The sequence below is a fragment of the Setaria viridis genome, chromosome 6 (assembly GCF_005286985.2).
Source record: "Setaria viridis chromosome 6, Setaria_viridis_v4.0, whole genome shotgun sequence".
NCBI classification, from domain to species: Eukaryota; Viridiplantae; Streptophyta; class Magnoliopsida; order Poales; family Poaceae; genus Setaria; species Setaria viridis.
In genome coordinates this window covers 8210622-8234752 of record NC_048268.2, presented here as the reverse complement: position 1 = coordinate 8234752, position 24131 = coordinate 8210622, and the positions used below count along the sequence as shown (strand labels likewise).

Sequence of the window (24131 nt, the reverse complement as noted above, 5' to 3'; positions counted from 1 at the left end):
ATTAACAAAGGGAGCTGGAAAGAAATGTTACAGACCAAAGTTTAAGAAACAAAGAAGGAAACAAAAAAGATCAAAAAGGTTACACAATCTGATCTAGCCATGAAGACATTGTAGATTTCCAATCCTCTTTTACTCTAAGAATAACTTGAGTAAAAACCAATTTGAAAGTACTCAAATAGGACTGCACAGATGGGCTGATCCCTTTGAAAATCCAATCGTTCCTAACCAACCAGATGCTCCAGCTCATAATAATGATATTTTCCAAGAAACTGCTGTTTGAAGCTTTCCAAAATATCATAGGGTTCATCCAAGAGATTAGCAAAGATGCCAAGATGAATCCAACATTCTTGCGCAAAAGAGCAGCCAAGAAGAAGATGAAATAAAGTTTCTTCAACCCCATGATGACATAGAACACAATCATATGACAGGAGGAACATGTTTTTCCTTCTAAAAATATTTCTTGTGCTAAGTATGTCCTTGAGAACCAACCAAGAAAAGACTTTGTGTTTGTTTTGGCATCTTGATTTTCATAACCATCTAAAAACCTGATGAACATGTGAATGGCCTGTAAGTTGCCAATATGCCTTTGACGATGAGAAGAGTGGATTCCCCCATATATAGGACCAAACACTTGGATCATTGTTTGGCACCATGCCTTCAAGGTCATGAGCTAGATTAACTAGCTGATCAAAAGCTTGAGCCGAAACTGGAAGGTGAAATAATTGTTCAATGTCAACTACTTCCTTAGCTTTCTGAACTGTGATGTATGATTTCTTGGTGAAAGAGAATAGTTGGGGATATGTTTGGGCAGGAACTTGCTCTTTCTATATGTCATTCCATAATGAACATGTTTGCCCATCATTGATGTTAACAGAAGCCATACCTTTAAATTTATCCAATAGTTTCAACACATCTCTACACCAGAAGGAACCCTTTTTAACATGATTTGGAATCTGACCATTGGAATAATATTTCTCCCATACTAGGTGAACCCAAGGTATGTCATGTCTATTAAAAAACTTGTGCCAAAATTTAAGAACTAGTGCTTCATTTTGTGTCTTGATATTCAGAACTCCTAACCCTCCTTGTTTCTTTGGGACACACACCATATCCCAAGCAGCTATGGGTGGTGTCTTATTGTTGATATCAAAACCTCTCCATATACAATGCTTTCTATACTTATCAATCTGTTTATATACTAATTTTTGAAGGACAAAGGTACACATGTGGAACATAGGCAGAGCAGTGAATACTGAATGAGTGAGTTGCAATCTCCTAGCTTGAGACAAAAAGGAGGATGTGTTGACTAATCTTCTCTCACATCTAGACACCATTGATAGGAATTCCTCCACTTTTAGCTTTGTCAGCCCCAATGGTAGACCCAAATAGGTGAAGGGTAGAACACCTCTAGAGCAACCAAAACGCTGAGAGAAAAACTGAAGCCTTTCATCTAAAACATTAATCAGCACCATCATGGATTTGGAATAATTCACCTTTAGGCCTGTGGAGATAGCAAAGGACTGCAGAATGTCCTTGAGTATTTGAAGTTGTGATGGGAAGGCTTCCATGATAATTCATGTGTCATCAACATATTGTAGAATGGGAAAGTCCTAACTATGTAAGAGAGGGATGGGTAAACTTATCAACCCTTGACTCTTGGCATCATTAAGAAGGGATTGTAAAAGATCAGCTGCCAGGACAAAACGTAGTGGGGAGAAGGGGTCTCCTTGGCGCACCCCTCTTTTATAGTGAAAAGTCTACCCTAGGATTTCATTTAATAAGACTGAAGAAGTGCCTGAATTGAATATCTATTGCATCCATCCTAACGAAACAGTCCCAAAACCTTTATGTTTCATAATAGTCAACATTGCTTCATGTTCCACTCTATCAAAAGTTTTTTCAAAATCTAGTTTAAGGATGACAATCTCTTTCTCGAATCTGTGACATAAATGCAAATACTCAAATGCCCAAGCCAAGCAATCCTGAATAGTCCTTGTTTTGATGAAACCATATTGGTTTTTGTGAATAAGCTCCATAATAACTTTCTGCAGCCTGTTTGCTAATAGTTTTGTAAGGAGCTTCATGGAGATGTTAAGCGGGGAGATTGGCCTAAAGTCTGACACCTTGCAAGCCCCATCCTGTTTAATTATTGGCCAGCACTTCCTGACAAAGTTTGTATTGAAACCATCTTGGCTAGGAGCTTTATCTAAGATAAAGGCATATTTTGGATTACAGAATCTATCTCTTCAGCTGTAAATGCCTCTTCTAAGCATTGGAGGTTGTTTGCTGCTTGGAGTAGCTGTTCTAGATTAAAAACCATGGGATGAGTATCTGATGAACCTAGTCTGTCTTTATAAGCTTCCCATAAAATTAGTTCTTTTGCCTGATGTTGTGACTAAGGAATACCATGAGTGTCTTCTAAACTTGTAATGAAATTTCTTCTGTGCTTTATGGTGGCATTGGCGTGGAAAAATTTGGTACCCTCATCACCAAATTTGACCCATTTAATGTTTCCTCTTTGCTTCTAATATATTTTCTGCTGCTGCAACAGGGATACCAATTTTTTAGCTAGAACTAGCTTAAAGTTCCATTCTATAAGAGTTAGGTCTCTGCATTCCTCAATCAGTTCCAGAAAGGTGAGAATGAGTTTGACAATGGAAATGTTTGTCTTGAGGTTGGAAATCTACTTTTGCCATGCCCTTAAGACTCTGCTTAGGTTCTTGCACTTTGCAGTGATTACCTTTGCTTTGTTTGAGTGATTGACAGGAATGGACTACCCATGTGCTACAACATTCATAAACTGCTCATGTTCCATCAAATAATTTTCAAATTTGAAGATGTTACCCTTTGGTATGTCTGTGCCAACACTTATAATACATGGGGAGTGATCTGAAGTTTCCATAACTAGAGGATGTGATGTGATGTTAGGATATGTTAAGGTCCAAGAGTTTGATGTGAAAAACCAATCCAATCTTTCTAACAATGGGGACTGCTGTTTATTGGACCATGTGAATTGTTTGAGTTGTAAAGGGATTTTAACGAGGCTAAGAGCACTGATAGCTTTCTTGAACATGAACATTTCATTATAATCACCTCCAGGCCTATTTCTATTTGAGGGATCTCTTATTAAATTGAAGTCACCCAAGACCATCCAATCTATGTCTTCTGGCATCTGAATATGCTTAAACCATTGCATGAAAGCTCTTTTCCCTTCTCAAGTACAAGGGACATAAACGTTGGTAAGTACCCAATCACTCCCATTTATTTTGGAAATGAAGAACAGAGATGGCAAAAGTATTCCTGAAGACTAATTGACCCTCAAAAAGAGCAGATTTCCAAATAATTGTTATGCCACCATAGCCTCCTTGAGAGGGCAAATATTCAAAATGATCAAAGTCCCAGCTCTGATACCACTTGTAAGGAATCGGTACTCGTAGCCTAAGAAAGGGAGGGGGTGAATTAGGCAACTTAAAATCTTAACCTATGGCTTCCACTACTTTTCATGTAAGTAAACTAGATCATTCTATCCAAGAAGTGCATTCTATGGTTGATCTAGTGTAGAAGCCTGATCCCAAAATAAGTTTTGCAATCTAGAGTCAATCCTGACAAGATACTACACTAAAAAGTAAAGGCACACAAGTTGCAAGTATGAAATACAGAAACATAAGAGGTTAGGATGATGGGAAGCAAACTCTTGATATGATGATTTATTCCGTGGTATCAGTAAGCACTAAGCCACCACTTAGTCCACATTGTTGAAGCACTCACATAAGAGTATTGCTTCCCAGTCACCAAGGGCCTGTTCGCTTAAGATTTTCTGGCAGGCTGCAGCTGTTGCTGTACGGCCCAGCCGTTCGGCTGCGGCCCAAACAGCAACAGCCTAGCAGCCCACCGAACAGCTGTGCTTATTCTTCTCAGGCCGCACTCGCACCGTGTCGCCCGTCTCCCATCGCCTCACACCGACGCCCCGGACTCCACCTGGCACCGCCACCGCCACCCTCCACCCCACCCAGCTCCGCCATCATCATTCACCCGATCCGCCGCCGCCCACCCCGCCTCTAGCCGGCCCCTCCCCTGTCGTCTGCCAGCCCGCGGACGCCACCGTCCACCCCATTGTCGTCACCCGCTCGCCCACGTTGCTGTCGGCGCAAGGGCAGGAACTCGCGCTTGGATCCACTGGTGCCAGTGGCTCCTCGGCATCGCTGATCAGCTACTGTAGTAGCTGAATAGCTGGCTGCAGCAGCTGAATGGCTGGCTCATAAGCTGTAGCAACAGCCAACTCAAGCAAACAAGCTCCAAGTCTCTTCCAAGGCACCCCTTGACTTGCCACAAGGCTCGGTAACTAAGGCACACGCCAAGTTTCTCAGTTATCTTGATGTCATTTCCACTAAGGAGCTTCTTCACAAAGGAAGGGGGTCTCCACGTCCCCCGTACAAGGTCGTTGACGCTGCTCCATACCAAGCTGGAGGGTCGAAGACTTGCCGACGAGCCACCAAGGCTCCAAGGTGCTAGCACACCTCTTGTACAGCAGCGATTCACTCTAGAACCTTACCACAAGGTTGGCACACCTTGCAGTCACTCCTTTATAGGTCTATCCTAGCACTAATCATTTTCCTAAGCTTGTGCTAAGCCTTTGATGAATCACTTAAGCACTTTTGGTGGGTTGAATGTGTTCTTGATGAGTCTTGCTCTTCAATTCATCCCTTGACACTCCAGCAACTCCAAATGGGCGAGTGGTGGGGGTATAAATAGCCCCAAGGGCTCAAAGAGCCGTTGCTCCAACGGCTAGTGAAAAAGTAAACCATCGGATTTTCCGATGGTATATTTTTGGCCTGCATTGGAACATCCGGTGCTACTAGCCGTTGGACTCCTCGCACCCAAATTCCTCCAAAATTCATCCGATGCTTTATCTAATGCCCCCATCGGATCATCTGATGCCACTATTCACGTCACATAACTATTGGATCCCCTGACGTCAATGCTCTGATGCTTTCTCCGATGGTGCCATCGGATCATCCAGTGCTGAAGGATTTGTGGCCAAAACCTTATGTAAAGGATCAAAGAAAATATGCTTTGTCCGACGCTCCTTCTGTTCATACCAATGTATCATTCAGTGCTATTGAGTTTTCTCTGTATTCCAAGCATGTCCCTCAGAATTCGTCCGACGCTACTAGAAAAGTGACGATCGAAACATCCGATGGTTGAGTTTGTCTGGTTTTCTTCGCTGCGTACCAATTATTCCGACGCTTGTTCCGACGCTTTTCAGGTGGGGCATCGGAACATTCGATGGTGCATTTTTCATTCCAAATCGTCCAATGCAAGTACCAAAGATACCATCACTTGGATTTTTTCTTTCATTTGGATGCTTCAATACCATAGAATAATCCCAGATATCATGGCTTGGTCACTTAAACCATGACTTGGATGTCAAGAATACCATCATTTGGACCTTGCTATGATTTGGTTTGCATTCTTGGGACCTAGAAAACCTACAAGGTACATGCTAGACAAAGCATTAGTCCCGATGACTATGTTGTCACTTGATCACCAAAATCACAAACTATGGCTTAACGAGGCCATGTTAGCTACAAAGCGACTGGCCACGCTGGAAGAATCGAGCACACATGGCGGGACAGTGGTTGGCTAGCCAGCGTGCCCGCTCGGACGAGGCCAAGGTTCCTTGTCTTTCCACTGCGTAGCGATGGGAGCTCGGCGACCGGCGCTTGGAATCATTAGGCGGCGTAGGACGACCAAGTGGCCAACCTCGTCATGGTCATGGCAAACAAGATAAAATATAGCAGTAGCGGCTCATCATTCTTGCTTGGACTCGCAGATCCATGGCCACCTCATCTCTAAACCTCATCTCATTCAATCATATTCAGTTCTCCGTAACCCAATGTGATCAATCATTCTCTGTTGAGGATTTAGGCATCATCATTTTGTATATCCATTGTTAGGATTCAAATTTCTATACACATAGTATCTTTGGTTGGCTGGAGATTATCTTCATTATTATCTTTGTTAAAAAAAGAAAGTTCAACTTTTCAGTTCAGGTCCCATTTTGCTACGCACAGGAATCGATTATTTTAGGATGGTAGAAGAAAGATGGTGGTTGCGGTTTTTTCACCTTTGTGCTATGTGTTTTCTTGTGTGTGCATCAATACATGATCTCTAGCTTTCCAAGCTCATCATAGGCGATGCCGATGCTTATATACTAAAATTTGTTGCTGGGAAAAGCGAGGTAGCCGGGGGCGCATTGTTGGCCGCTTGCATTGCTTGGTGGAGCAAAAGGGGGCCGGAGAAGAGGAAGGCGCTTTGATTTGAGTTTGTTTGAGGGGAGAATGTGGTCTGCGCAAGACGCTTTGGGCTTTTGAGCTAAGCCTAATCATCACTGCAGTGCCGCGCTGTGTGCGCTAGCTTTGAATGCTCGATCACAAGCGCGTGTTGCTGATTGCTGATTTGTTCATGCAAGATGATAAGATGATGGTCGACAAGATGTTGTTGTTCTTCTTAGTTCTAGGAGAGACGATGATGCTTCTCGTAACCAAATAGAACCTGATGCCAGTTTTTGTTCAGCCTCAATAGAACCTGATGCCAATTTTTGTTCAGCCTCAAATTTTACACGATGGTAGACCCTTGCACGTTCGACATCATATTTATGGATGAATTTTCCACGCACCGGTTAACTACAGTGCAATAGCGTAGCTCAGCTGGTAAAGTTCCTTATGGTGCAACATGTCCACCCGAGTTTGAGTCCTCGACTCAGCACAGGTGCTCGCATTTTAATGGCACTATTCTTTCAGTGGTAAGCGACATGCCTGTCAACTGCGAGGCGCCAGTGCCGACTTCATCAATTTCAAGGATTTACCAGCTTAGTCTCTCAAAGGTGCTCATAGAGGTACGGTTGCGTGTGTGTGTTCCTAGGAGCAATATGCATGATGTATGTACCGATTCGAAAATAAAACTACGGTGCAATACAATGAATTAATGGCCCTTTGAAATGATACAGAGAGTAAGAGTTCCTATGTAGCTTCCATGTGCGGGATAAGCAACATGGCTTTACAGCCCATTAGGACCAAATTAGAAAATTCAACATTTTGTATCAGATCCAACATTTTAGCATATCAGATTCAACATTTATTGGAAATCATATCAACGTTTGCAAAAATACTTAATTCAATATTTTATAAAACATACATTCAACATTTCAAAACACATATTTCAACATCTTGAAAAAACAAATTCAACATTTTTCTAAACCTATATCAACATTTTTAAGAAAATGCACATCTTCTCCGGTGCCGACAAGGGCATCCGCCGGCGAGGTTGGCGGGAGCCGCGGTGGTGAGGCTAGCAACTGCGTGCGTGGCCGGCGGGCGCGGTAGCCGCGGCGGCGCCGGTGGGGGCTAGGGGCGGCGGCAGTAGTCCCAGCAATGGGTGTGGCGGCGGCGGTAGCCGGGGGGGGCTGGGGGTGGCGGTGCCATGGAGGAGGTAGTTAGGGTTAAGGAAGATGGGTGCATACAAGGAGTTGAATTGTTTGCACGAATCTTAAACAATGGAAACCATATAACTAATGGGCTACCGGAAGCCATATAGGATTGGAGCGTAGAGTAAGGGTGGATATACGCTGACCTAGCAAAATCAGAGTGTGTCTGGTTGGGCTGTGGCCTTTGGAAAAGCTGCTATGAGCTGTGGGCTGTGGAAAAGCAGCTGTGAGAAAGCAGTTGTGGGAAAAGCAGAAGACTGTTTGGTTAGAGCAGCTGTGAAATTGTATGCTGTCTAAAAAATACCAGTAATGCCCCTAAAGGTCTGTGGGTGTGTTTATATGCAAATTGCTCGTAACAAAATAATGAGTTCACTAATTCGCATGTAAATAACTATTTTAGAAAGGAAAAAATAAATTTATATGTTCGTCATCCATTAAAGTGATTGGTCCACATAAATAGAACAATATCCATCAAAAGTTTTATACAATGATGCCATCCCTCAACATTACTGTCCTCCTCTCGCACTAACCAAAGCATCAGCTATTCTAGTACGAATGGTATTCATGGTATCCTCATTCTCTACATCGTCAGTCTCATCTCCTTGTGTTTGTCTCATGCCACTTGTATGTTGTACCAAGTAATCCTCATCATCACATCTCTTAAACTTCTTATCACACAAATTGCTGTCACAGATAAAATTATGCAATACAAGACAAGCCATAATGATATGCTTCTGAGTACGAGGTGAGAAACTTGGCATGCCCTCCAAAATACGCCACTTCTGCAAGACTCCAAAAGACCTTTCAATGATATTACGAAGAGATGAATGCAAAAAATTGAACATCTCATACTTTCCTCGAGGAGGCCCTGAACGTTGCCGAAATTCTGGTATATGGTACGTGCTTCCTTTGAAAGGCGCAAGATACCCAATTCGGTTTGGGTAACCCGAGTCCACAAGATAATACTTTCCTACAAAACCAAGTTAGTGAGGTATATAATAATACAAGTATTGCTAACTTGATGAAGGAACCATGTATACCTTTAGGAGGCACGGGAAATGAAGGAAAATTTGCCAATGCATGGTTGAGGATACGTGTGTCATGTGCAGAACCCAGCCACCCGGCAACCGCAAAGGTGAACTTCATGTCAAAGTCACAAATAGCTAGCACATTCTGAGATGTATATCCATGACGACATGTGTGGTTAGCACATTCTGAGATGTATATCCATGACGACATGTGTGGTTAACTACTTCATCCACTAGCACTACCACTTTAACATGTGAACCATCTATTGCTCCAATTGCGCCTTTAAAGTATGGCCAAAAACGGTCCTCTCTCACCCTTTCATGCTCCGTAGAAAAAGTAGGATCTCTCAGCTTAATGTTATCCTTAGCTAACTTGCGCAAACACTTCAACACTTCGTGAAACTTCATGTGAACTGTCTAAAGTGACCGTGTGAAACGATTTTCAGCTTGTGAAAAAGATTGTGGTCCTCTGACAATCCACAAGAACATTGCCAATGACTCAATAAATGAAACGTTGTTGCTTGAGGTCAATTCGTAGGTTGAGACTAGCAAGTCACGAAGTTTCTCGAAAATCTCAGTGCTCATCCGAAACATCTTATAAAAATACCTCGGACGTGACATACACCTTATCACCCATTGAATTCCAATTTCTGATGTTTCCCTATATTTAGCTTTGTGCAAATACCGCTCAGTGTACAACTTGCCCATTTCTCCAATAGCACCAGCATGCTGAGCAAGTTCAGCTAGCAGTAGTATTCCTTTTTGTCCTCCTTTGACTACATCTCCCAATCTATCATCCATCTACATGAGACATTAGTATATTAATAATTAAATACAACAACTTTCTTGACAACACTAAATGAAGAAGCTCAACATAACACAGTAATAGATAAATAATGTTTCACATCTCCAAGCAAATTATGGTTCAACATAGGGAAATTGTTGTCACATATGACAAGAAAATAATCTGACAAACATGGAAACAAATCAGTGGCGCTTCATCATCTTCTTTTCTAGCTCCCTCTCAATCAAATCAAGCCTTCCTTTAGTTCTTTCTAGATAGCTAAAGAGCTCCCTAAATTCAGGCTTAACAATTAGGGAGGCGACTGTGTACATTAGAGCAGTTACTTCTTGCACCCCACATTCTTTCACCATCTTCATAGTCTCTGCAATGGTAGGAACTGGATTGGTTGGAGGAGTTGATGATGCTTAAACACTTGTGGAGATCCTGTCTGCAGCATTTTCTATCTTCAAACAAGTGTTCTTGTACAAACGAAAGAATGGGCTCTTCTCATCCTTCTCTTCAACACCAATGGAGGTACCCTTGCGTTTCCTTTTTCCTAGGTTCACTGTCATATCCTTCTGTGTAGGTTTTCGTACCTCATCAACATCCTCATCACTTGCCTCATCGGAGGATATATCTCCTGGACAGGATGCAAAAGACCCACTTACATATGCCTTGCCAAACAAGATATGCAGGTCATCAAGGAACTTGGGTCCTTATTTTCAAAACTTCACATGGTGGCATTTGATTCCTTTCTCACGATTGTTGCATCTCTAAAATTAAAATAAATTAGCAGGGCAACCAATAACAAAGAATGGGAAGAATATATTTAAAATGACAACATAGTTCTTACAGCAAGGTGTTCGTTCCACCATTCTTTTGAGCAGTCAACAGTTTATTTTGCCTCATCCCATCCAAGGCCAGTGGCATAATTCTTAAACTCCATAAATGTTGAATACTCCTTTTTTAAAGATCTAACTTGTTCTTCAATTATTATTTTTCTCCTATCATCGGATTTTTCTACAAACTTGGAAACAACATTCTTCCAACCGGTAGTAGAGAAAATTCACATCGGTCTATTCCCAGCTTCAATCTCTTCTTTGCAAGCATCAATCAAATGCCTTAAAAAAGCATCACCCCAATCTGCCTTGTCACCCATTCTTCAACCAACCAAAAATATTATTTGATTCAATTCATATGACTAATGAAAGATACTGTGACTTCAATAAATTATAAAAACTAGAACAAAAGTGCTAGATTCCACATCCCTCACATGTGAATTACAGTACATAGTCAGATAGTCAGGTCTTGTTATGTAGTTTGACATAGTCCAACAGTAACACATTCATGTACTAGAAAACCATACTCCATAAGACCATATCAGGAGCACATATGTCATTTTTATTTCCTTACCAACAAATCAAGCAGTGGAAATCATATCACCATATCCTAGTGTCATACACTTCCACAAGGATGTTCTGACCCATTTGTGAAAATCCATCCAAGTGAGGACAATTGCTAGGGCATGGACACATCAAACATGAGGTGAATAAATCAATTTAAGGTTGGCTAATTAGTAATCTCAGTCAATGTTTACAATGGAGATAAATCGCACGAGCAGCAGAAATTTTTGAAGTAAGAAACAACTTCTTCTATGTTTTACATCCACTAAGTAATGTTAGACCGTAGGCACTTGGCTCAACTTTATAAAAATCAAAGCAGAGTACGCTGAGGTGCGAAGGGTATGGACACATGAGCAGATCAGAAAAAGGATTCATACCTCGGGGTGCGGCGGACGGCGGCCGGCGCCGGGCGGGCGCGTCGGGCGGTGGCCGGAGGCGGGCGGCGGGGTGTGGCGGCCGGGGGTGGGGTTTGGCAGGTGACCAGGGGTGGCAACCGGATTAGGCAGCAGGCGGACTGGCAAAAGGGGCGGCGGGCCGACGACTGGTGTAGGCGGGAGGCAGACCGGCAACCGGGGACGACGACTGGTGTAGGCGGGAGGTGGACCGGCAACCGGGGACGACAACCGGCGACCGGGAGCGGAGGGAGACGGTCCGCTGGGGGCGGTGATCGAATGCGGGAGGCGGACGGTTTTGATGGAGGACTACGGGAGAAATAGATACGAAAAAACAAACCGTTACCTTCATAAACAGTGGTAGGTGGGTAATTTTTTACCCCAAAAGCACTTGAAAGCAGGGGGATGGTGCTTTTGCATTTGTACTAGAGCAAAAGCAGCTTTTGGACAAAAGCATGTAGAGCTTTTTAACCCTTTGGTTGGCTTTTGCAAAAGCAAAAGCAAAAGCAAGTTCAAAAGCCCAACCAAAGGCACCCTCAATGCGAGTGCTTCCAGACCACACGACCCAAACACATTTTCGAGAAGCAGCACGACAGCACAAACTATAATCCCATCCATCACACCTAGGCCTAACCCACTCAGATGAATGACTAGCCAACAACGTTGCCGCGGGCGCACGGCGGTGGTGGACCGGAGTACGACACAGCGCTGGAACGGAGCAGTTGCGCACCGGCAGGCTGCAATAGCGCTCAACCAACATCCAGCCACCGAGCCACAATACCCCGTTCCCCTCGTTGTGGCCTCCCTTATACCATTGGCGAGGGCGGGACACTCCTTCGCGTTGCCTGATGTGAACCCGTGGGGTTGAATCCCGATCTTTCGATGAGAAAAGGTAAACTACCACCGCCCGTGCGGAGCACAGGGTAGAAGATTTCCTCCACGGTTTGGGCAAGCTAGGTGATTAGTGTCTGAGCACTTGCTTCAACCGAGTTGTATCCTGTTTTCTTTATTCCTCTCATCTAGTTGTCTTGGTGCGGGGGTGTGAGCTGCGTAACTGGCATCGTTCTAGCAAGATGGTCATGACGCTTGCGCTTGCTTATGCTTTGGCATCAAAGTTCCACATTGGTGCAAGCGCTTTGGGTGAAGGTGACAGCAGAGGCGGAGCACCCCCTATAGCAGCATGGGACACCAGCGACATTTTCTGATTTTCTTTCTAAGGACCTGTTTGGTTCTAGCCTCCTAAAATTTTAGCTCCTAAAAAGTTTTAGTCCCACTTTAGTCCATGGACTAAAGGGTGTTTGGTTCAAGTGACTAAAGTCCATAAATGCTGTGAGAAAATGACCATGCTGCCCTCCCCAGATGCCCCTAGCGCTTCTCTGCTACTGTCCACACCTTCTTCTCTCCACGGTGCCTAGGCGCAGCTCGCCGGCGAAGGGAGCAGGAAGGGGCCGCTCATCTCCAGCGAGGAGCTCTTGCCCCACTCATGGATGGGAGAAGAGTGGCGCATGGCTTGGAGATATGGAGCCGGGCCATGGAGCTCCTCCTTGCCGTGCTCGAGCTTCCTGCCCCGAAGCTCATCCCTACCGTGCTCTAGCTCCCCGCCCTCCTCCGCGCCGGTGGAGGGAGGTAGGAGAGGGGCAGTGCGGCCCATTGGAGGAGGGAGGCAAGGGAGGATGGGCGGCCCCCTGGTGGAGGGAGGTAGGGAGCACGACGCGCGCCTCCGCCGGTGGAGGGAGGGAGGAGAGGGGCGGTCCATCGGCGAAGGGAGGCAGGGAAGGACGAAGTGAGCCCACCGGACGAGGGGGGAGGGAGAGGAGGGTGCCAGCGGAGGGAGGGAGGGGAGGACAGCGTGCGCCCGCGGGCAGAGGGAGGCAAGGGATGGTGGCGCGGCTGGCCGTCGGAGGGGACACGGAGGACAAATCGGGTGGATTCATCTTGGGGGCGGCGGACTGGCGACTTGGGTGCGGCGAACCGGCGGGGGAGGACGCAACCAACGGTGGTTGGGCGCGGAGGACAGATCTTGCGGCGACGGGGTTGGGGTTGGATGGGTCTGGCGGCGGGGTGCGAGCGGTCGGGACGAGGGTGTGGGGGCAAGGGCTGCCGGTGAGAAACCCCGGGCGGCGGCGTGGAGGAGGAAGGGATCGGCGGCGGGAGGGCGCGGCAGGGGCGGTGGGTGGGACAGCGGGGGTGGGAGGGCGCGGGGTGGGCAGAGTAGAGTGAATAAGGGTATGTGGTGTCAAGTTACTACTTTAGAAGGTTTTAAGAGGGAGTGGAGTTCCTAAAGGAATTGAAGCCTCCTAAAATTTTTTAATCACTTTTAGTCAATGTGTTTGGCTCTTTAGTCCCTTTTTAGTCACCTTTTAGGAGCTAAAATTTCAGGAGGCTGGAAACAAACACCCCTAATTTAGGGGGTGTTTGGATAGCAGGTGCTAAATTTTAGCACCTGTCACATCGGATGTTTGGACACTAATTAGGAGTATTAAACATAGTCTAATTACAAAACTAATTGCACAACCCCTAGGCTAAATCGCGAGACGAATCTATTAAGCCTAATTAATCTATCATTAGCAAATGGTTACTGTAGCACCACATGGTCAAATTATGGACTAATTAGGCTTAATAGATTCGTCTCGCGATTTAGCCTAGGGGTTGTGCAATTAGTTTTATAATTAGACTATGTTTAATACTCCTAATTAGTGTCAAACATCCGATGTGACATGTGCTAAAATTTAGCACATGCCTCCCAAACACCCCCTTAATTTCTTCGAACGTGGCAGCATCTTTATTAATTCGTGGGAAAACGTAAACTATCAACCCGCACGTGTTTACGTCTTCACATGGCGCAGGCGCACCCTATCGGCCAGAGTTCTATCTCCACAGCCAGACTTCGTCCGTGCTCTCAACAGCTCTCTCTTCTCTCCTCCGACGATTCGTGCTCGTCCAATTGTGGTGGTGGTGGTAGACGGCCGGCGACGAGGTGGGTCCTCCTCCTCGTCCTCCTGCTCCTCATTCCTCTCTCGGATTGAGGCATGGTGGTGGCTGGGTTAGGGTTTCCGGTTCGGGGTCCTCGGTGGAGGGCTCCATGGCCGGCGGGCTTAGAGTGTCTGGCGGCGGCAGTACGCACGGCGGCGGTGGTGGATCGAGGGTGGCGAGGTGAGGTGCCGCAGGCGGCGGATGACAACCGGCAGGAAGGGCCGACGGCGGGGGCGAGCGGCTTCCTCAGTTAGCGAATGGCGGGGTGGAGGGCGGCTTGTGAGTGGCGCGGCCGGCGGCGCCATTGCCGACTGTGGTAGGGGCAGTCCAGTGCGTTGAACCTGGACTGTGGACACCGTCGCCCCAAATCTTGCATGTGCAGGCGTTAGTAAAGTCCTTGATTTATTTCCGTGTCGAAGCTGCGCATCCTGGCGGGCACGCCTTTCTCCTTCACCTTTTTGTCATGTGATGTTTTATTTTAGCAACAGGGAAATAGGAATTAACTGATTTGTCTTTCAAATCGAAAGGTTTGGTTCGTTTGGCTCTTGCATCCTGGTTTGTGTTGAATTAATGAATTTTTATGGCATTAAAGACTTCGCTACCTTTTTATAGGAGGTACCATCTTCAATATTTAAACATAATTTATTAATCGTTTGTACTCTTATTTGTGTGATTTCAAAGAGAATGTTTGGCATGCGTACATGATCTTTTTTACTATGAGTTTTGTCTCACATGTTTGCCCCATCTAAAATTTGGAATGTGCTCCACCATTGGGTGGCAGGTGGTCGTACCACCGCTCTGCTGCGTGCCCTGCAGCTGTTCGATGAAATGCCTAGGCGCTTAGATAACAGGTTATGGAGGCAATTTTTCCAAATGCCAACAATATACGACATGCTGTTGCTGGATGCATTAGCCGCTACTCCTAGGCCTGTTATTCATATTTGCATGATTCTGCCTGGTTGATCTAGTGTATTTAAAGAACCAATGCGTCTTGTTTTGCAGACTTTGGCATCTGCGTTTGGACACTGTGGATTTTTGGATGGCGGTGATTGAATAAATCATGAGCGAGATGCTCTCAAATAGATTGGTGCCCTTCCTTTCCAAGCGTTGTTTTTCTAGCCTTCAGACATCCTCATTGTCCCCAATACAACCATGGTTATTTATTGGTCTTGGCAACCCTGGTGAGAAGTACCAATCCACCAGGCACAATGTAAGTTGAGCACCTAATCTTGTATTTAAAAAATTCTCAGGTTCTCATAATTTATTCTCAGATTTTCTTGAACGTAGGTGGGGTTTGATATGATAGACGCATTTGCACAGTCTCAGGGTATACCATTGACTACACATTACTTCAAAGCACTATTTGGTGAAGGTTTGGCTCCATTTATGCACTCCCAGGAAGAATGTTACTCTCATATTTTGCGATGCATGCTCTTGTTTCATAGTACAAAGGTTTAAGTGAATGTGTTTTCCTCACCATTGATGCAGGGATGGTTGATGGGATCCCTGTTCTTCTTGCCAAGCCTCAGACTTATATGAATCTCAGTGGAGAATCTGTAAGCAACTTCTGGGAGTCTTTCCTAGTTCTCCTGCCCTAAACTTTTCTATTGTTGCACAATTTGTTTCTTTCACACATTTTCTAAAGTCTGGGGCTTTAATTTGGTTGATGCAACTAAAATACTATTTCAACTGCTACCTCTTGAATTTGAAGTACTGTCACATAGCATGCAAACATAACCATGCCAGTTCTGTTCAATGATAACATTCTTGATGCATTGTGGCTTTTATTCTGTTGAGCTTTCTTTAACTGAACATATAAAAATGTTAATACAATTCTGTTTCGATGACTACTAATGATCAGTCTCCATTTCTCTTATTGCAGGTTGGTCCACTTGCTGCCTATTATAAACTGCCACTTAATCGCGTCCTGGTGGTAAGTGTTTGTTTCTAAACTTTGCTAGTACTACATTATGCTACAATCTGACTCCTCTGGTGTGTGAGTTTCAGGCATTTGATGACATGGACTTACCATGTGGAGTTCTCCGTTTACAGCCAAAAGGAGGTTTTGGACGGCACAATGGGTTGGTAGACTTTATTTTTTGTTTTGTTTTGTGGGAAAATCTTCCACCTGACAAAAGTAGTTTGTCTTTTGGAAGGAAAACCATCCTTGCTATGCTTATATGCATATATCAGCAGAGTTGTAACTACTTTATCAGTTCAAAAAATTTGGCCATCGTCTTAGAGCATCTCCAACAGACTCCATTTTTTGCTCTCTATTTGACCTAGTTTGTTGGCAAGCTTTTAGGAGACACTTGTCTAATGAACTTGATAAACAAGATGCTAATAACCTTCAGTAAGCAAGTTCTGTAGTTGATAAACAAGATGCGAAGCACAGATGCAAGTACTTCTAAAGTTCTGTAGTTTTTTTACTCCCTCCGTCCCAAAACATAACGCGCACATGCATTTCAAGATTCAAACCTTGTAATCTTTGACCAACAATTAGTCTAACAATATGAAAATCTTGTGGTAAAAAAGTGGTTATGTTGGATTTGTACTTAGAAATACTTCCTCACAATGAAACTTTTGTTGCCACAAATGAATCAGTGGTCAAAGTGTAAACTTGATGATATTTCGGGACAGAGGGAGTACTTTTTTCTTTGGTGTGGTATTCATTCATCTAGCTTGCTTTCTTGTTTTCCTTTCATTTTTTATGTTTCTTTTATTATGATTTTCTTGCTGGCATCTTCCATTTTGCATAACTTGGGGCATCTAATTAGTTCTCCGAAAAGGTTATCCGTACTTTACAGCACTCTTAATATGTGTGACAGCATACTCCTGAATGTCAAATGTTGGAAGTTTTTTTTTTGTTGATGTGAAAAAAAAGCATAGGCTATATGATATCTATTTGATGTTGGTAAGGTTTATCTGATCTTGACAACAAATATTTACCTTTTTAGTTTACCAGGTTGAAGAGTGTGATATACCACTTTCGCAGGAATCGAGAATTTTGCCGATTAAGGATTGGTACTTTCTACACTTTTAGCACTTATAATTTGTTTAGTATTGCTTGACAAAGAAATCGTCTTGACTTATTCAGGAATTGGACGGCCACCTGGCCAGATGGATCCTAAAGCTTTTGTTCTTCAGAAGTTTAATAGGACTGGTCGCGAACGGGTAAACATCTCCTCACAAGTAATATGTACCTTTTTCGTTGTTGTTAGCCCCTATCTCCCAGGATTAACACTCTTAATGCTCACACAGTGTTTAGCTAGATTTGAGCCAACCTCTTGAAGATGGAGGGCCTTAAGCTTCCTTAGTGTGCCATCCATACTGTTGACCATTTAACACTGTCACTGATACGTGGAGTCACCTGAGTCATTGACACTGGACCAGGGTGGCAAATATTAATTATTTCCGTGGAAACTGAACTGCTAGATTAAATTGAAGTTGAACACTGCTTGCCACTGTTATCACACGGAAGAATGGGAAATGGCAATCTCGTACTCCAGAGGTTTGATGAGCTATGGTCATGGACTCATTCTACTAGTGCCGTTTTTGTCAAATACATCAGATCTGAATTTGTCATTGTATTGTGACAATTTATGTTCTATAGTATTGCACAACAATATTTAGATTCTAAAAATTCGATGGACCACCATTTAAGTTCCATACTGGTAAAAGCACAATAAATAGTATGTTATCTTTACTCGCTCTCCTGCAACCACCAGAAACTCATCATACTTGCATGTTTTGTTTCAACCTAGATTGATTCAGCCATAAAAGAGGGTGTTAACATTCTGAAGATGGTGGCCACCAAGGGTTTGACAGAGGCTGCAAGATTGTCAAATGCAGATCAGAAGTATAAGCATCTGAGATCACATGATCTTCAAGACTGAAAATGATGAGACTCTGCTTATCTGGGGAATTGTTCTTTCAGCATGCCTCTTGATGCCCCTCATGCTCCAGTACTTCTATTGGATGGCTGGATTGAGAATCTAGTATACCCAAATGTTCTCCCTGATCTCTGCAGCATACGTCTCTTTGGTGCTGGATATGGAGTTTTCGATGTTTCTCGGTGGTCAATTTCAGTTGACTCGACAGTTGTTGATGTTGAACTGGTGATCCAATTTCAAAGCTTCTGATTAAGTTAGAAGAAAGCATCTTTTGAATTAGTTTTGTTCATTTTGGGGAAATCAAGTTTCTCATTACCGCATGGTGATCTGGGGATGCTGTTGTTGTGGTAGCACATTACTTTGGTTTGCAATGGGCACCAGTGTAATGTGAATCTTGTAAATATAAAATGTTGAGCCATTTTTCCATACATCACATTAGCAGAGATGCTACGACAATAAATATTCCTTCTATTTTCACTTGTTGAGGAAAATCACAACCACATTCACATACAAACATGACAACAGCATAATCATATTTATCATGTTCAATATCCTATATCCATCCCACACAACACTGACGACATGGCAAGCAGTACTTAGAAGAACAATACTTTTTATGAAAATAGTGCATAGATGCCAAGCTAGCACATTATCTGATGACGCGTGCCTCACTCTCACTCTCCTAAATATTCATAATTGTTTATGCCATTTTCTTAATTTTTTTACCCTTTCCAATCCATAATCGAGAATCGCTGGTATTATATTAGAGGGGAATGTGCTTGACGAATTGGCTCTCCAGGGTCTCTTTAAGTCCCTTGCTGTTTGTATAACCATCTCTCTGGTCGAGGAAAAATATCATCATGCTCATTGCAAAGTTTGTGACTCGTTGTAGAACTGGAAGCGATGTTCAAAGAGTGCATGATTTAGTGTTTTCCATGCATCATCAACACAAGGAACCGATCTTGGCCAGGGCAACCTCAGCACTGACATTGTGCTCCTTCATGTAGCACTCCACAGATGTGACTACATCCATTTTGTTCCTTCCTCTCTGTGAATAAGATGTAGCTAATTAGTTTAAAAGGCCAGTAATTCTGCTTGTGAATATTAAGCTAGCTGAGTCATCGTACAATGCTTGCATGGTGCTTTCATTAAAAGAAAGCGTTGGTTAAATAAAAGGTTCTTTAGACATAAACATCATTTATACATGGCTAGACTTTGCCCCAAAACCAATCGTGGAATGAACTAAACATATTTCACTTGAACTAATCCCCGGAATCTATATGATGCCTTGTGCAAGAGCACAGATTCTACCAAGGCTGACTGGATCTCTACTAGAGCACTCGGTATAGTACCGGTTCGTAGGGTACATATCTCCGAAAAATGCATCCGGGATTAATCCGTCGAGATAAAAGGGGGGTCTTTTATCACGGGGCCCTCAACTGGGATATAAGACCCCCTTTTAGTCCCGGTTGGTACTACCAACCCGGATAAAACGGTCGTTACGCCAGGGGCTGCCTCCCGTCCCTTTTATCCCTGTTGGTATTAATAGTTTTGCAAAAAAAATTGTAACAATAAAAAATATCGGGGGGACTAAAACTGTCACAAGTTATGCGATTTATTTAGCGCATGCGCGGTCCGTGGGATTCGAACCCATGACCTCAAGCCTCGTGTGTAGCTTCCTTACCATCCCACCTACACACCACATCTATCTATATAAGGGATGTTATCCTTTTGTATTAACTCATGGAGGACCCTTTAATCCGGGTTGGTAACACCAACCGGGATTAAAGACCTCATTTAATCCCGGTTGGTAAAATGTTTGAGGGATTTAGTCCTTTCCCAGCCACACATGGGGGACCCTTTTTATCCCGGTTGGAAACACCAACCGGGATAAAAAGGGTTCGAGGGCTTTATTCTTTTTTCAGCCACCCGTGGGGACCCGTTTATCCCGGTTGGAAACACCTACCAACCGGGACTAAAGGGTTCCCCACGTGTGCCTGAATTTTTCAACTGGGTCTAAAGGATCCCCACGGGTGGCTGATTTTTGAACCGGGACTAAAAGGTTCCTTTTAGTCCCAATTGCAAATACCAATCGGGAGTAAATTCTAGCCTACCGTGACGCACCCCTTTTCTCCCGGACCTAAATTAAATTGGGACTAAAGAGGAGGGATCGAAAGTCAGTTCTCTAGTAGTGGTTGGCCATTTGGGATTGTGAACTTTCTAAAATCAACCTTTTCAAGTGACCAATGGATGCAAGTAGAAAATCATTTTTTGCGATTGAGGATAAAGTTTTTATGATGAACTCTATTGTAGTACCAGTCTTGGCTCACTCCATATTTGGAGTGCAGTCTCCCTGACACTGCCCCTATGACGAAAAGATACGGATCACCAATAATCAAGCCCTTTCCCCAATTGAATATTTAATCATGGCGAAGCTCTTCATAATGTCTCAATAAATGTTTCTTTTTCTGATTTTGAAAGAGAGAGAATGACTTCTCTATTTGTTACATGTTGTGCAATATACCTATAGGGCATATCGCCCTAATTTCAAGTTGCTATATACCCTGTAGAGTAAGAGCATTCCTTCTAGTATCCTTAAAACAACTTTTAGTAAAAATACCTTAAAATTCGCCATGTCATCCATGAAGCGTGACACCTCTCCAGATGCTCTTATGGCATTAGTGTTACCAATGGCCCACTCAAATACCTCCTTAGTTGCAACATCACCCATGCCCGCAAGCAGCCCAATGCACATCACTTGACCACCTCGTGATATGGTGGATACATTCACATGATCATTGAAACTTGGTATGTGATCGTGATGAGACCATTCCGCTTCTTGGAGATAACTTTTGGATATAAGCTGGAACTGGATGTGTGTAATATAAAAAGGACATTGTGTTAGTATTCAATGAAGAAGAATCATAGAGGTGTGAAAAAACTTGAATCTCGGTGGACAAACGAGTTACATCTTTTACTTTATTTTTCTTTTTTGGCAAACAAAAGGAGCTACATCGGTTTCCACCTCCTAAATATATCCATGTTAGGTGTTATATATGACTTTTCAAATTTTACAATGAATAATTGTGCATTTTTTCTTTCAATATAGATTTACATAAGCCTTTTTATGATTTCTACATTATATTAGGTAGAGTCGTTAGTTATTTCAAAAAAAGGAAGGCAGAGAGTAAGAGTCGTTAGTTATAACATACCCCTTTCCTAGCATAAGCAATGCGGTACTTCTCATGTGGTTCCAACTCATCCTCAAATTCCTTGAAGTTTCTTAACACCTTGAGAAAGAGATTCTTCATGTATTCAGGTAGAAGAGAAATATCACTCTCGTCACATCTGCATGTATAAATGCCAAGCATTTAGGCCACTGATGGTCATTCTCATTAATTTTCATTGTCAAATTGATTAGTTCACACCATCTTATTCTTATGGATGTTTTGTTCTTTAGGTGAAGGTTAAGCTACCTTTCTATAGCCTTTGTGAGCTCCCGGCTCTCCTCCAAAGTAGCATGACCATCATAAGTGTCATCTAACAAACATGTTAGCATAAATATCCTGACAAGAATCATCCGTGCACGTGCATACTCTTGCTCGTAGTACACACTATAAGCCCAAAAGTAACACTCAACAATCCGATCCCTCACATATTGTAGTCCAATGTCTTCAAAAAGATCCTTCCACCACCTGGTATAAATTAAATAGGCATATTCATCAATCTGAGAGAAAAGACTTTGAAGGTGTCATTTTATCAATCTAGAAGGTTGAATTTCCAAAAAAAAAATAATAACAAGTGCCCTTTTAGGACACAACCACCGCAGCATTTGAATCCATGTGATATCTATGAATATTTTTGTTCACAAAGAAATAGTGTGTGGATGTTTGTCTTGCAAGTTCATTTCATGGTATCACGAATTTTACTAGCCTCTGTACACATAAATATGTAAGGTATAGTAATGGTATCAATCATGTTGAAGCTGTCGTCACTTATACCATGTAGTCTAATATACTTACAGAGAAATTGTCTTGAGATCCTTTTGGTGAAGACGTTGTAGGAGGTTAAAATCTAGCTTGGCAAGATCCAATATGTAAGGAGACTACTTTTCATCGATTCCAGATGGCACCTTGCAAATAGAAGGGCTTCTTCAAGTGCACCCTCGTCGTGTGTTAAAAAGGTTAGCTACGCTGTATAAACTTAGCAAGCCCTTCAGGTCATTAGTTATGTCATTGATAAAGCTCCCATCTTCATGTTTGAACTTCTCAAATACACCTTCACAGTAAACATACATTATATTAATTCTTGTTGTAAGAAGCATTTAATTATTCATGTCAATCACGTAAGATGTGCCATCGTACCTGCTGAAACCCAAAACCCATGCTGCCTAAGCAAGCGAAAACGAAGGGCGACCTCATGAAGGCTTGAGCTGTTGAATTCACCCATGTGAATGCTTCTTAAGGTGGTGGCTATTTGTTCCTTGAAATGGTGATCTATCCCCAAATGTTGCAGCACATCTACCAGGTCCATTTTTTCCACAACATTCTTGCAAGCCTCAAATAGACCACTTACTTCCCCTTTCAGTTGATTGTCACTCTCTAACATCTTTTCATCTGAAATCTGCCATTATGAAAGGAGACGTGAGATCACACATCGGTTTTGGTACACATCATACAAATTAAGGTGTTAGTTGTGCATTTTGTTTTGGTAACTCATGGCTACTTTATACTTAAAAAATAGTTATAGAAATATTGGAATATTGCAAAGAAATAGGAAGACCGTATATTGTGTTTTTCCAAAAAAGAAAAGAAAATCCCGACACGTTACCAACAAATAGCTCTACACACTACATGATATACAATCATTCCCAGAGGTTTTTAGTGAGTGGCCAACAGTTTTGATGCTTCTTACTATTTTTCTCCAGTGGCTGACAGTTTTTCTAGTGTAATTTGCCTCTTTGCAAACAGTTTTACCAAATCACCAATCCAATTCATTTGCTTCGTTGATGCACAGAAGGTACGCAGATTGGCTGAATTTTATCCTAAGGACTTCTCCAAAAATGATAGAATTGCAACTTGATAATTATATTGATGACGTGCGACGAGATGATAGCTTCAAGGGTCTAGACAGTATCGTTGATCTCTCAGTTAAACTTGTTCAAACACGGAGACACAAAGTGTATGATATGGTTTACTTGCTTCTCAAATTGATATTGCTTTTACCAGTGGCAACAGTGAGTGTCGAAAGGGTATTTTCTGCAATAGTTAAGTGAAAACAAAGTCAAGGAATAAGCTAGGTGATAGTATTTTGGATGATTGTTTAGTCACTCATGTCATTCAAAAAGGGTATTTTGGATGATTGTCTAGTCACTCATGTCATTGAGGCTTATGACAAAGCAGCCTAATGCTAGTTAGGCAAAAGAGAGAGAATTGTGATTCTTATAAGTTTTGGCGTACGTGACAGTCTCTGTGATGGGCCGTCACCACACAAGGACCATAATGACGACGACACGCGCGCCACGCAGCAGTGAAGCCCATCATGTTAAGCAATCAACCACAAAAGGCAACAAATACTGGCGGAAACGCTCGGCCATGGCCCAACCCAACCTGACCATGCCCACTGAGTAGCTTCCATGAGTAAACAGCAGGTCATGCTTTTGCTCACAACGTTTGCTATTCACTGTTGACTTCCAGAAACGTCCCAAATTACTATTGACTTGACATTTAACCATTCATTTTATTCAAACGTTTAATGCAAATATAAAAAAGATAAATCAAGACGGACCAAAAATAAATAATACACACGCGACCATGCGCCTCCAGCTCTTCTATTGCAATAAAGTTTCTTGCGACTGGGCACGGAATCGCCATGGCGTGGAGCAATTATGAGCATATATGGACCATCAAAATCTAGAGTTTTTATATCGACAAAATTTAGTGATATACATCTGTTGCAATCAAATCGTTCAAATAAATAAAAACCATTTACAAATAATATAGCCATTACAAATCTTACGATTACTAATAATTACACACTCTAATCCTTATGAGATGCGTAAAGGAAAAAAGATAAATACTATACATAGAAAAATCAGAAACATCTAGCCATCAATTAAGCCCCCCTTCGCACGGCTCATCGAGCAGCTTAATCAATTAATCCTCCAAAGCAA

General features: G+C 42.9%; 1 protein-coding gene and 1 pseudogene across 2 annotated transcripts; one reads left to right on the top strand and one right to left on the bottom strand.

The window, feature by feature from the left end:
• The first annotated feature begins 13912 nt into the window (after window positions 1-13912).
• LOC117861309 (peptidyl-tRNA hydrolase, mitochondrial) lies at window positions 13913-18436 on the top strand. 2 transcript variants are annotated; one of them, XR_004641740.1, is made up of 10 exons: window positions 13913-14070; window positions 15069-15276; window positions 15354-15438; window positions 15555-15622; window positions 15949-15999; window positions 16074-16147; window positions 17032-17090; window positions 17164-17240; window positions 17328-17577; window positions 17831-17966. XR_004641740.1 is itself a non-coding variant. In XM_034744840.2 (9 exons), exons 2-9 carry the CDS (start codon window positions 15127-15129, stop codon window positions 17960-17962), a joined length of 696 nt encoding a protein of 231 aa, XP_034600731.1. In that variant the 5' UTR covers window positions 13913-14070; window positions 15069-15126; the 3' UTR covers window positions 17963-18436. The 2 variants fall into 2 exon arrangements, 1 of the variants encoding a protein (XP_034600731.1); XM_034744840.2 differs by lacking the exon at window positions 17328-17577 and having other exon boundaries at window positions 17831-18436.
• Window positions 18437-18516: 80 nt separating this feature from the next.
• LOC117861308 (tau-cadinol synthase-like) lies at window positions 18517-22567 on the bottom strand (annotated as a pseudogene).
• Between the last annotated feature and the right edge of the window lie 1564 nt (window positions 22568-24131).

Coding starts and splice junctions, on each gene's coding strand:
- LOC117861309 (XM_034744840.2), top strand. CDS start 15,127: ATGAGCGAGATGCTCTCAAATAGATTGGTGCCCTTCCTTTCCAAGCGT. Junction 16,148..17,031: donor GGTTTTGGACGGCACAATGG/GTTGGTAGACTT, acceptor TTAGTTTACCAG/GTTGAAGAGTGTGATATACC. Junction 17,091..17,163: donor ATTTTGCCGATTAAGGATTG/GTACTTTCTACA, acceptor TGACTTATTCAG/GAATTGGACGGCCACCTGGC.